Source organism: Melospiza georgiana, chromosome 9 (genome assembly GCF_028018845.1).
Source record: "Melospiza georgiana isolate bMelGeo1 chromosome 9, bMelGeo1.pri, whole genome shotgun sequence".
NCBI classification, from domain to species: Eukaryota; Metazoa; Chordata; class Aves; order Passeriformes; family Passerellidae; genus Melospiza; species Melospiza georgiana.
The window spans coordinates 29,229,340-29,241,444 of NC_080438.1; the positions used below are offsets into that span (position 1 = coordinate 29,229,340).

The following is a 12,105-nucleotide window of genomic DNA, read 5'->3' on the forward strand; positions in this document are numbered from 1 at the left end:
TTTTTTCCTTCAACAGCCGACTTGTTTTTCCGCATCATCTGTTTGTTCTGCATGTTGTCGAGTTCATGGTCCACCTGGTAATGCCTGAGCTTCCATGATTCCTTTTCCTAGTGTGCCTTGGGAAGGAGGATCCAGACCATGTTTCACTCATAGCTTTTGTTATGAAATCTCCATCAAGAGTCTAGTGGCAGAGAGCTGCTGGGAATATTGGGGTAATTATCCAAAGGTCTTTGGAGATGAATGCGAGCTGGCCTACAAACGCAGCTGACGAGAGATGGAGTTGTTGTGTGAGATGTGTGCAGGTAGAATAATGTCAGTAATTAATCAAGCGAAATTGGATGGATTTTCAGGTGTAGATTTGGAGGGAAGGGGGATTGTTCTCCTCTTGCTGTGACTCCGCTGACTCCATCAGAGTTAATCCTGATTTTTTTAGTAAGGCACGAGGCAGGTACATGGAAAAGAGGTTCTCAGATGCTTGTTTGTTCTGGGGAGGATTCGTGCATTCAATTCTCACGCATCATTTTCTGGTCCATTTAAATATATATCAGCCTCATACATGAACATTTGAAGACCTTTAGCTGTACTCAAGGAAGACTCTTATGTGGTGCGTTTCTAGTACTGGCAAACATAAGGAGGTAGAGGAATTAAACCCACCACAGTGCTCCAGTGCCCCTTAGAAGATGAGGAACACGAAGTTTTCCTGTGCACTCATTAAACTTGGGCTGGAGGTTTGCGAAGTGCAGAGTTTTGGAAAGTTCTTTCTGCGGGACTTCAACATCCAATGGCTCCAGTAACCAGAGTCTCCCAAGGACAAGGATCCCATTTGCGCTTGCATTATGCATTTGAGCAGAAGGGTGTGATGCATGATGTGGAATGAACAAAATAATAACTCGTGTGTTTAGGGAAATGCCAAATTAATGAAAATTCAGAAAGCTCTAATGTTGAAAAACAAGCGCACAAATTCCTTGATAGAAATATAATGCTGCTAACAGTTTCAAGATTATTGTTGTCTGAATTTTCTGCTTATTGTGTACTGCAATTAAAATTCTTCTCGACTGAAAAACCAATGTCAAATTAATATTTCCTTTTGGAAAAAAATACGAAAGTACACATCTTGTTCCATTTAGCACCATCATGGTCTTTGATCAGGTTCCCTCTGTCCAGTGAATAAAACAGATTTATGTTAATGGGAGCAGGCTCAGACCATATATGTTTGGCATACATATGGAATCACATGAACACAAGTACAGTAAGTTAAAGTAGCACACCCACTCAGGCTCCCATCTGCGTTTTATGCCACAAATCCCTTTATTTTCTTCTTTTATTTAGCAATTAACTTCCCCATTTATTCTGTAGTTAAAAGCTGCCATAAGATGAAAATAGACTAAGTCTGATTTTCGTCTCTCTCACTCTAAATAACATTGAGAGGAGACTCAGACCTGGATTCTGAAAGCTGCGCTCCCTAGAAGCGCCAGGTGTGGCTGTGATTTGGACAAGAGTCCTATCCACAGAATAGTAAGGAACACTTCTAACCCCCACCTGGGTTACCCAGCCGTTGTGTTCTGGCTGTTCTTGTTTATTCCTTGCTCGGAGCAGATGGATGGAGAGAGGCAGGGAACGGGGAGGATCCTTGGCTCCGTTCCCTCTCCACCGGCCAGCGCAGCTGAGACGGGCTGGGGGAGATTGCAATTTGTTGCTGCCCTGCACCAGGGAGCAGAGAGAGGAGAGCAGGGGCTCAGGGGTGTCCTCAGAGCTGGCACTGCCCCTTCCTCAGGGTGCTGTGAAGTGCTGAAATCTGCTGCTCAGCGCAGTGGCTCCCGGGAGCGACGCTGAGCAAAGCTGTGCAAGGCAGCCCCGTCCTCCCGGGGTGCATCCCCAGCTCTGCCCAAGCTACCTTCAGCCTGAACTTTTTAATTTCCTGCATCCCTGAGCAGCACAGGAGGGGCCCTGTGGACTGCAGGCCGCTAAATGTGTTAAAACTCATTAGGTTTGGAGCAGAAGACCCTTAAAACTAGCCAAGAGTCTCAAACGTGGGTGCCAGAAATTAAACACCTAATTCAATGTTTAGCCACCTACCTTTAGTTCCTTCCTCACAGTTAACATACACTGTGCCACCTCATAGGTGGCCTGATTTTCATAGGCACCAGGCACCCACAACTAACTCAAGTGTTGAGGCTGCTCACCTGAGTGAGACTTGTAGAATTCAAAGTTTTTTCTGGGTGATTAAACAGGAGTCCCCTCGCTCCCAGCTCCCGAAAGGAGCTTCGATAGAATGACCAGCATTGTAACATATGGCTTAGCAAGGGGAGGAAAAAAAAAGCAGAAAATGAGTATTAGGAATGGATGGACTAAAGAATACGCAGGATATATCAGGCACATTAACCAAACATATGGTGCTAAATGAGATATTTTTTTTAAATTGCAAAAAAATTGACATTCCTGGCAGTCTCAAGGATAATGTGACATGGCTGTGATAAATTTAGAAGAATGGGACATATTTTGGCTTGTTCTTGGAAACCTTTTTCTTGCATGCCGACTGTATTTCTTCTTTTATTAACCCATTCAAAGAATGTTTGAATTTTGCTGCTAGAGCACCATGCTAGCGCAACATAAAATGTGAATGATGCTAATTGCTTTGCACTGCCTAACTTTCTGTCATACCCTCCCCTCTTAAAGGACAAAACATGCTTTGGAAATGAGCTGGCAAGCTCATCTTCTTCTTTCTCCTGGTCAATATTAAGTGATGTAATTAAGCTCCTGTTTGCATATTCTTCTGAACTAGGAAGCAGCCATCTTTTTCTTGAGATCTGATGGATGTGATCACTCAAAATAAAATGTGTCATTACAAACCCCAAACAAAACAAAAACATGGTATAGTTGGACTGTTCCAAACCAATACATTTCAAAATACCCTGGAAAAAAAATAAATAAATGAACCAAACTTGTGATAATAATGGCAATCAGAACGATAACAAACAAATAGAGCAAAAGAAGTAGCAACCAATTATCAGCGCTTCAGTTTGTTTTTATACTCAATTTCCCTGCACAGGGTTACATTAAAATCTCTATTTTCACATTAAAGCCTCTGCCTCAACCTTAGAAAACCCATCCCCATATGAACATGACACTGCTCAGCAATGCCACACTCAAGGTCATTCATCAGCTTCTTTGTAGCTCCTCAAGTTCCAGTGTTTGGACACAATCACACAAACTTGCTGCAGCTTTTAACCATTTTCCACTCCCTCTGCCCCTTCTCCCTGCTGTGGTTTAGAGATGAGTCCTGCAGGGTTGTTTTTTTTTTCAAACACAGGGGTAAAAGAGAAGCTGTTTCAGTTTTTTTAGAAGATTTATTATCTTTGCCCTGAAGAGGGTTTGTGGCCAGGGAAAGCAGGGAGCTCCTGAGCCACAGAGCTGAGATCTCATCCCTCCCCTGGCCTCTGTCACCTGCCCAGGGCTCAGGTAGCTCATGTCCCACCTGGGTCCCTGTTCATGGGCTGCACAACCCTGCTCTTGAAGCAGATCCCCTGCTAGAAAATTTTACTGACCTCCCCTGTGCATAAAAGTCTCTTGGAGTGTCCACAATATTTTGTACTTAGCGCTGGGGCTGACACTCCTTTGGTGTTTCTTCCATCCCCAATTCTTCCATCATAGGGAAATCTGGGTCAGCAGCACCATTAATTCCTCTGAGTGTCCTTGCCCTGAATGTGGACATGCCATGACTAAGTTACATCCCACTGGAGCAGAAATTCAGCAGGCTGCTCTGGAATATTTCACTGAAACACCTCAGTTCAATCTCCTTTTCTGTCTTCCCCTGAAACTGAATTAATCTTTGCTTTTGTTCCTACTCCAAAGTCCCTAAGACCACATAAAAAAACGCAAACAACAACAAAATTTTAAAAAACTCCAAAAAACCCAAAAAAATTACACCCCAACCAAATATTTTTCTTGCACCATAGTCACTTTTAAAATTTGATTTTTTAAATGTTAAGTCTGTAACCTTTCCTGAAAGCCACCATAACAGCAAATCCTGTAGCAAACAAGTTTTGAGGCAGAAAGCTGCAAATACAACACTGGAACTCAAATCATTCCCTCGCTTTGTTTAACTTAAAGAAATATAAACTCCAAAGCCTCACTGAAACCATTAAGGCCCAGCAGTGCACAGTATAAAGTACAAGAAGGCTCCTGCATATTGCAATCAACATCCCTGGGACTATAAAACTAGTCTTATTAAATATAAAGTTAATAATATAGCCCAGAGATAATCTTGTCCAGGCCTCTCTCTTTACTTTTTTAACAATTAAATACTATAAAACACAGAGTTGGAAATAAAATTAAATTACTTTGCTGGTGGAAGTTCAACTTGCACACTACATGATATTTTGCTTTTCCCCCTGAAATCTCCACCTTTGTTTTTCTATATCCTTATGGATATGCAGAATGCCTGATGGGCTGTAAATACTGGAAATCTGGAGTTTTCTAGATACATTCTGATAATCAGAATACCCAGATGCATCTGTAACTGCAAAAATATAGGCTAGTAGAGACAAACATGCATACTTTTCATTTATATCCTGTAAAATTATTCCATCCAAGCATGTACCATACACGGAAATGCCCGGGTTTTAAAAGCCCCTTGCAATGTGTTCATTCCATTAATTTTTTTGATGCCACAGCTATGCTATGGCATCAACAGGAGTTATTCTCACCCTGTAGACCAAACCAGTCAGTACCACACCATTTCTGCCTGTCCATGGCAGAGGTTTCACCCAGTGATAACTTAACTCTGATTTTCACTGGGAGCCTTTGATGCAGTTCAAGGGCATTGTAACAAGTCCAGAATAATTCCAGCGCAGACATAAATACTATTCACCCTTTAAAAAAAATTGAAAGTGAAAGAGAACCACATAAATGTATAACTTTCAAATACCTTTGAAGTCAAGAGAGTGAGGGGAGGAAGAGTTTGAACTCAGAGAACCCCATTCTCTGGTTGTGCCTTGAGTCGTGCGGCACATTTAAAAGATCCATTTGCAATAATCTACTAAAACCAAGGAGTGAAAGACAGAACTCATAAAAAACCTGTAAAAATCCAAATGCTCCAGCTATTACAGATTTCTAAAAATAAAGCAGAGTAGGTTTCAGTAGCAATAATAAGCTGCATCTTGTCTGTATTTCAGCTTTATAAGAAAAATATGGCTGCCTTTTAGTACTCATGGCTCAGAGCAAACCATGGCTGCTTCTGCCTCGACAAAAACCAAACCCCACAAATAAAAGTGAGCTTTCAGCTTGCTGTTGCGTTGCGTTTCATTTGTCCTTTAAGTGTGTCTAGCCGCTTCCGCACCCCCTTTCACAATGCATAGGCTGTCGTTCCATGACCTAGCATTATTAAATTGCACTTATCAATCATTCTTGCCAGGAATGCCATCGCCAACTACATTAAAGAAGTCAGAGAAGTCTGGTTTCAGCAGTCCCTCGCCTTCGCAGACCTCCTCCCTCGGAACGGCTTTCACACAGCACCATCGACCTGTCATTACAGGACCCAGAGGTGAGGCCTTTCCCGAGAGCCTGGAGGGCAGCCAGGGCCGCTCCAGGAAAGCCGTCGCCACCTGGGACCGCCCGCGAGGGGCTGCTCCTCACCCTGCAGGCCTTAGGGCTCCACAGGCCGCTTCTCTTAGGCCGGGCCGCCTCCGGGAGAGCTCCCGACGGCCGGCCCAGGTGGAAACGCCGGTTTCGGGGGCCTCGGGGTTTTGTTTGGAAGAGGGTGCGGGGAAAGGGACAGGATGTGGTGTCTTCTGCTCGTGGCCATCCATCACGGTGACTCGGTGCAACTGCTCGAGACAGGGACCCATCCATCACTTGTGACCCACGCCTGCCTTCCAGCTCTGTGGACTTCCTTCTGCCAGTCATTTGTTCTTGTGCTGCTGGTGTCAGTGTGCCTTGTTAGGGGACTCCTTTGAAGTTGGTTCCTGCAATACTTTGGCTGGTTTCCTTCTCAGTACTCTTCCGACTGACTTTCCAAGTAAAAGAGATGTCCTCTGGGTCTAGATGTGTTTATACATTTTTGTTAGAAAGATGCATTTGCATTTAGCCTAGAAAACTAAATGCAACACGGAGTTCACGTTTGAAAAGGAACTCACTTGGGCATAGAAGAGACACAAATGAATGAATCCTCTTACAAACCTCTTTGGAAGACATAAAAATAGGAGTGAATGGTTATGACACGTTTCTTTCTGCTATGAAATTTTGTCTCATTTAGAGAAGATTATTAAGGAATGGGTCGAATGGTGAAGCATAAAAATGCATATTAGCAATTCATCCTAGAAATTATCTGGAAATGTCTCTTTGGCATCAGTGTGGTTTTACTGAGGGCAGCATAAACCAGGAGGAGCCTCTTTGTCTGCACATCCAGGTGATGTGGTGGGAAATGGTGGAGTTGCACAAAGTTGAAGCAAGGTCAGACTTGCACTTCAGGAGGTTTTTGTGCTTTGTTAAATCTGCTTATTGTAGTTTGATTTGTTGTGGTTAATCCATAAAAATTATTCATTACCCTTAGACATGCACCTAGATCCTCAGAAGAAATTTAGGCATCTAAGCTCTACAGAGATTTCCCCTGAAATCTGGATCCGAGCTGTCTGGCAAATATGTCCTCTTTTAAAAGCCTTGATAATTGGTGATACAAGTATGACTAATATGAAGCTTCCATTAACATTCTATTCAGTGCACATCAGCTGACTCCCAATTCCTGTCTTTTAGAAGTTCAGCCTTTTAGATTTCAGTTGTTGATTGATTAGTTAATAGGCCTTTCTTTATTTAGCTGTGTTTTACCTCACACTAATTTTTTAAGATCATTGACTGCCTTTGTCTGCCCCTGTTTAGACCCTCTGTGCTTTGGATTCTTGTGTGGTTGAGAGAGGAAATGTCTCAGTGGTGAGGCCTTGTTTAAATCTCATCTACAGTCTGTTTTCACAAGACTTTTTCTGTGCACTGAGGGATTTCTACTGGCTACGTGAGAAGAACATTCAGTGGGAGCCAGAAAAGCAAATAGAATCATTACAGTCCCACGTTTTGTTTGTTTGGAAGGAGATGTTCTTTACTAACTCCGCAAAGAAGCAACACAGCTTTTAAATTGTCATGGTTCCTAAAAAGTTAACCAAAACTGTTCTTCTGCAACATCATTTAGAGGCATCTTCTATTTTAGAGGCATCTTCTATTTTATGCTCGTTCACAAACAAAGTCTCACTGACTTTCAGGGAAAAAAATCCCTCTGAATCCATCCATGGTTTCTTTAAGTGCCATCATCCTGAAAAAATCTTGTCCCAGACTTCATCCTTTGTTCTTTTGGGACATTCCTCCTCAGTATTCTTCTTCCACAGCACACTGGCTGTGTTTATTTCCCTGCTGCAACAATCGTTCTGTTAGTAATGGGTGATACACTGAGATGGATTATTTTCTGCAAATCCAGCTTTGTTCTTTATCCCATCGCCTCCGGCGTACTTTAGGGACAGTAAGCAGAAGAGAGAAGCTTTTCAGGTATCAGAAGTGGCAACATAAAGAGTATAATGCTGTGGCATAAGAGGATATAATTGAGAGATTCACTTCCACCAGTAGTGACTGGGAGTTGTGCCTCTGCAGGGAGGATGGCACAGCACACACAGGCTAAATTCCCTCTGGACACAGGTGCATTATGTAAATGGTCAGTGGCAGGTCGTTCCGAGGGGTCTTTGGAAAACAAAGAGCAGGATTTAATCTCCATTGTGCAGTGGGATTTTGGAGGAAGCGGAGTTGTGAGTAAGTAGGTCACCACCAGAGTAAGCTCCTCAGCCAACACCACGATCACAGGGAGGTTCCATCCCCTTCTCATGTTCGTATGTGCAAGTTTATCACTTGGATGTGTGTATGAGATGCATTTGTAAAGCATGATCAAAATAGACAGCAGAGGAGAAGCTGCAGACTATTCATGGCAGGTGTTGGCATTGACAACCAGCGATTTATAACTTCTCGGGAGTATTCCCGAATCTTTCACACGCTTCCAAGCATCCCTTGGAGCACACTGCACATCTGATGCTGGGGTGTCCCGGGGTACTGAATGCCCTTCCCTGTGGTCCCCACAATGAGTCATTCTGGAAACAAAATTTCCTTGGAGGAGGAGTAAGATCCTTGAGAGGATTTCCTCGCTCTGAGCTGCTCCACCCAAGGAGCCAGTTGGAAAACCTCTGCTCTCGTGGAATTGCCTGGATGTGCTGTGCTGTGCAAGGAAGGCTGTGCCCTGGTTCCTGTGAGCTCTGGTGCTGCTGCCAGTGCCCAGCCCAGCTGGGCAGTAGCCAGGAGAGAGGATCCGAGCTGGCTGACCAGCAGACCAGATGTGCAGCGAGTGCTGGCGCAGGGATGCCAATGCTTCAGTGACTCCTCACTACTTCCAACAGATGGTGGCAAGATCCAAGTTTCTTTGGTGATAAGCTAGCAAAGTGATTCATGGAGCCTCACTTGATGATGGCAGTTTTTTGGGCATGACTCTATGAATGCACCATATGTCTTCTCTGGACCAGCGTGGTTAGGATTCAGTGTCTGGCAGATGGTAAATCGATCACCTATAGGGTGGCTTTAGCATCACTATCAGTTTTAGAATTTATTTCAAAGCCTTGAAAATTCAAGCAGCCAGATCTGTCTCCTACTCAGGCATACTTCTGTTACCTGCAAATGAGATTATTTGGTGGTCAGCACAGCTCACCACAGCACTCCAGCACTGCAAAGCCACCGTGGATTGCTGGCACCTCACAAAGCTTCCCAGAGCACTTGAACTCTTCACCAGGCAGTGAAGGATTTAAATACTATGGGTGACAGCAGTATTTACATAAATGGTTTTAGGCTTCCATGTATTGCTCCTTACACTCTGGTGACTTTCTAACTGGAGCTGGCTGAAACGTTAAATTGACCACGATCTTGTAAAGCCAGGATGTACAGCAGCCTGTGCTGCAGAGCATTCAAGCATTCCCATGGAATATGACAGTGTGGATCCTGCAAGCCAAAAAAGCAAGGAAGAAAAGGCAAGGAAAGGAAAAATAAAAACAAAAACAATGAGATGGTGTGTTAGGAAGATAAATGAAGGAGAAACACAATTACAAGAAGCAAGAAATACAGCACGAAGGCAAGAACCCAAGGAAGGGGGTGTGTGAGAAGAAGGGATGAAAGTCAACTAGTGCACTGGTTTCCATTAAATTAATTTCCTCCACAATTACCATTGCCACTTAGACTTTCATCAGGACAAGGCCTGCCAGGGAAACGCTGCAGCACAGTACTCTCTGTCCATGCCAAAGTGGCAAAACCTTTATGTCACATATCTGGAAAGATGCTGTGTCCTTCTCTATCAGCATCCTCCTCTGGGTCACCAAAGTCCTGGTTCCTGCTCGCTGTCCTGTCAGCCAGCTCTGAGTGAATCAAAGTGAAGGCTCCTGGTGTACCCTGTACAAAGACATTTTGGGATGTCCCATTCTGTAAGAGCCTCTGTAAGGCTGCTTCTTGGTGCTGTCAGCTGGCACAGTGGGGTCACCTTCCACTTCCCTCTGGATTTTGACAAAAACAAACCCTTTGACACAGAAAATGATGTCAGGGAGCCAGGAGAGCCACACCACAAGGGAAAGGAAGCCACGAGCAGCACAGTGCTGACCATCACACGAGTTTGCATGATCCAGTTTACAATGTCACCACAGCTGACTGAGCAGGGGAAGATTTTGAATTTCTGCACTCACTTTGGAGCAACCTGGTGCTGAAGGAAAAGCAGTTTCCCAACAGATGGCCTCAAGGTCAGGCTTTAGCCATGCCACAACCCCAAACTGCTGCAGCCCGGGCAGGGAGGGCAGAGAGGGAGAACCTGCAAAGGGTTAAAGCTCCAGCTAAACAAAAGTCAGCGACCGTGTAATTAAAACTCTACCTTTGTTGTATTGTCAAGAGTTAGCCTGTGACATAGGAAATATTTAAAGGAGCAGGCTGTTGAGCTAATTTGTGTGTGAGTGAACTGCTTAGACAGTCCTATCCTAAATTAACTGTAAGGCCACCCACCGAGCTCGCCTCATAAAGGGCCACGATTGCTCAGCTCCGTTCCGTACAGCCCTTCAATAATTACTAGATAAATGCATAACTAAAACCTCTATTACACTAATAATTTGTACTGAGATAGATGTGTGGGACACCATGCTGGGTTAATTTGTCATCCCTGCAGCAAACTTCTAAAGAGGGCTCTTTTGCAGAGGAGTTGTGTTAATATGTTGCTCCAGTGAGGACATGTTAGAGCAACAAGATGACTTGGTCGCTTAATCTCCTAAAGAGGCAAAATGCCTGGAGGGAGAAGTGCCAGAAAGAAGAAAGGGGGGTGATTAACACAGTGGACCCAGATTTAAACTCATCCTGACAAAAGGAGCTGATCTAACTGAGCAAAAGAATGGGGGGAAAAAAAGGGGGAGTGTTAAAAATACTAATAGGATTTCATGCGTCCCTAAAAAAATAATATAAAAATAAAGTGCTGCAGGAAGAAAGTATTTTGCCCATGCTTTTCCTGATGCTGTGTTTGGTTCCTTTGCTCTCTTTGATGTATCCATGGAGTTAAACTATATGCTTTAAACAGTGCAGTGAACTATAATATTTTTATCTCTGCTTTATGCTAAATTCTTCTAGCTTCAGACACACACAAAAAGCACATTATTGCTTTAAATATGGAACCCATGTTTAAGCATCAGAGCTCTGGATTTTCAACCTCCTCTATTGACAGAACCATAAATCATGTTAAAGTTAAGTGAATTACTGTAGCGTGGAACTATAGCTTTAACAATGTTTATGTAGTATCAGCTTACCATCTACAGAATGAAAGGGAGGAAAAACACTGATATTAGAAATGGGAATGTGGAGTCCTATTAACTTAACAGCAATATATCACTCCAAAGTCACAGATTCCATTACCATGCCCTTTTTAGTATCAAAGCAGAATTATATCATCACACACATAAAGGTTGTAGTTTTAAAGAGAATTTACATTTCTATTGTAAACTTATCAACTGCATTTCATTATAAGAAAGACATGATATATTCTCCTAGCAGTAGTTTTTATCTTGTGATGAGAATATATGAGAATGCATCGTGTGTATTAAAAGTAATAATAATAATATGCAGAAGTTGACAGCATTTGATGCAAGGCAGGAATTCTACAAATATGGTAAATTAGGGTCTTTTTGACCTCTAGCTGCATTCTTGGAAGGAAGGAGTGCTTTCCATAGGTCTGATTTTTATTTCTGTCCCAATGTAATCAATTCTGTAGCATTCTGGCCTCCCAAAGGCAGCAGAATTCTGACATGTTTTAAAACATTCTGCTCAAAAATAGCTAACTTAACTGGCCCCCTGCCCGTGCCAGAATCTGGAACCAGCGCTCAGTTCAGCTCCACAGGTTTTCCAAAGCAGCCTGTAGCACTCAGCAGCCCAGAGTACACCAATAAACCCCGGGCTCAAACGCAGCCCTCGGCACATTTTCCTTTTGCTGGGAGCTCCGTGGGCCTTGGCACAATGTGCTCCTGCCTCCCACTTGCTGCTGCACAGCTTCCTGCAGGAGGATTGTTCTGAACAAAGGGTGCAGGTGCCCTGTGCCACTGAGGGCAGCAGCAAAGGGCTGAGGGCCAGCCCTGGGCTGGAGATTCTGGGGCTCTCTTCTTTTCAGCAGTGCTCAGTACACTTGACTTGTGGAGCTGAGAGACGGACAGCCTGAAATTCAGCCCATTTTTGTGATGTTCATGGACAGGAACAGATCCTCCATCCACCCTATCTAGGGTGTCTCGCTACCTCTTGCATTGGTCAGCTGTTTCTGCTATATTTTAAATCTTTCGTCTATGCTTGTCTACAGAATGTGGCAGTGAGAGATACCTAAATTTTACCAATGCTCAGAGGGTAAAGCCCATTTTTGTTCTCCAGCTCTATGATTCCCCAGCCTTGATGCTGTGTAAATGGGAATGTGAGATGGGATCAGTTTGCATTTAGCTCATCCTTGGACATGACAAACATGTTACTAAACAGCCCCTTTGCACCATTATGGGACTTCACAAGTACCTGAGCTTTCCAGGGATGTGAATT

At 43.6% G+C, this 12,105-nt stretch overlaps 1 protein-coding gene across 17 annotated transcripts in view; it reads left to right on the top strand.

Moving 5' to 3' along the window:
* Window positions 1–12,105, top strand: part of NFIA (nuclear factor I A) — a 354,108-nt gene that overhangs the window by 295,991 nt on the left and 46,012 nt on the right. For 12 of the 17 annotated variants that reach the window (XM_058030278.1, XM_058030281.1, XM_058030282.1 and 9 more), the window contains one exon: window positions 5,414–5,542. The exons of the other annotated variants lie outside the window; for them this stretch is intronic. In XM_058030278.1, coding sequence (XP_057886261.1) covers window positions 5,414–5,542 — 129 coding nt within the window. The remainder of the gene's footprint in view (window positions 1–5,413; window positions 5,543–12,105) is intronic. 17 annotated transcript variants of the gene reach the window in all.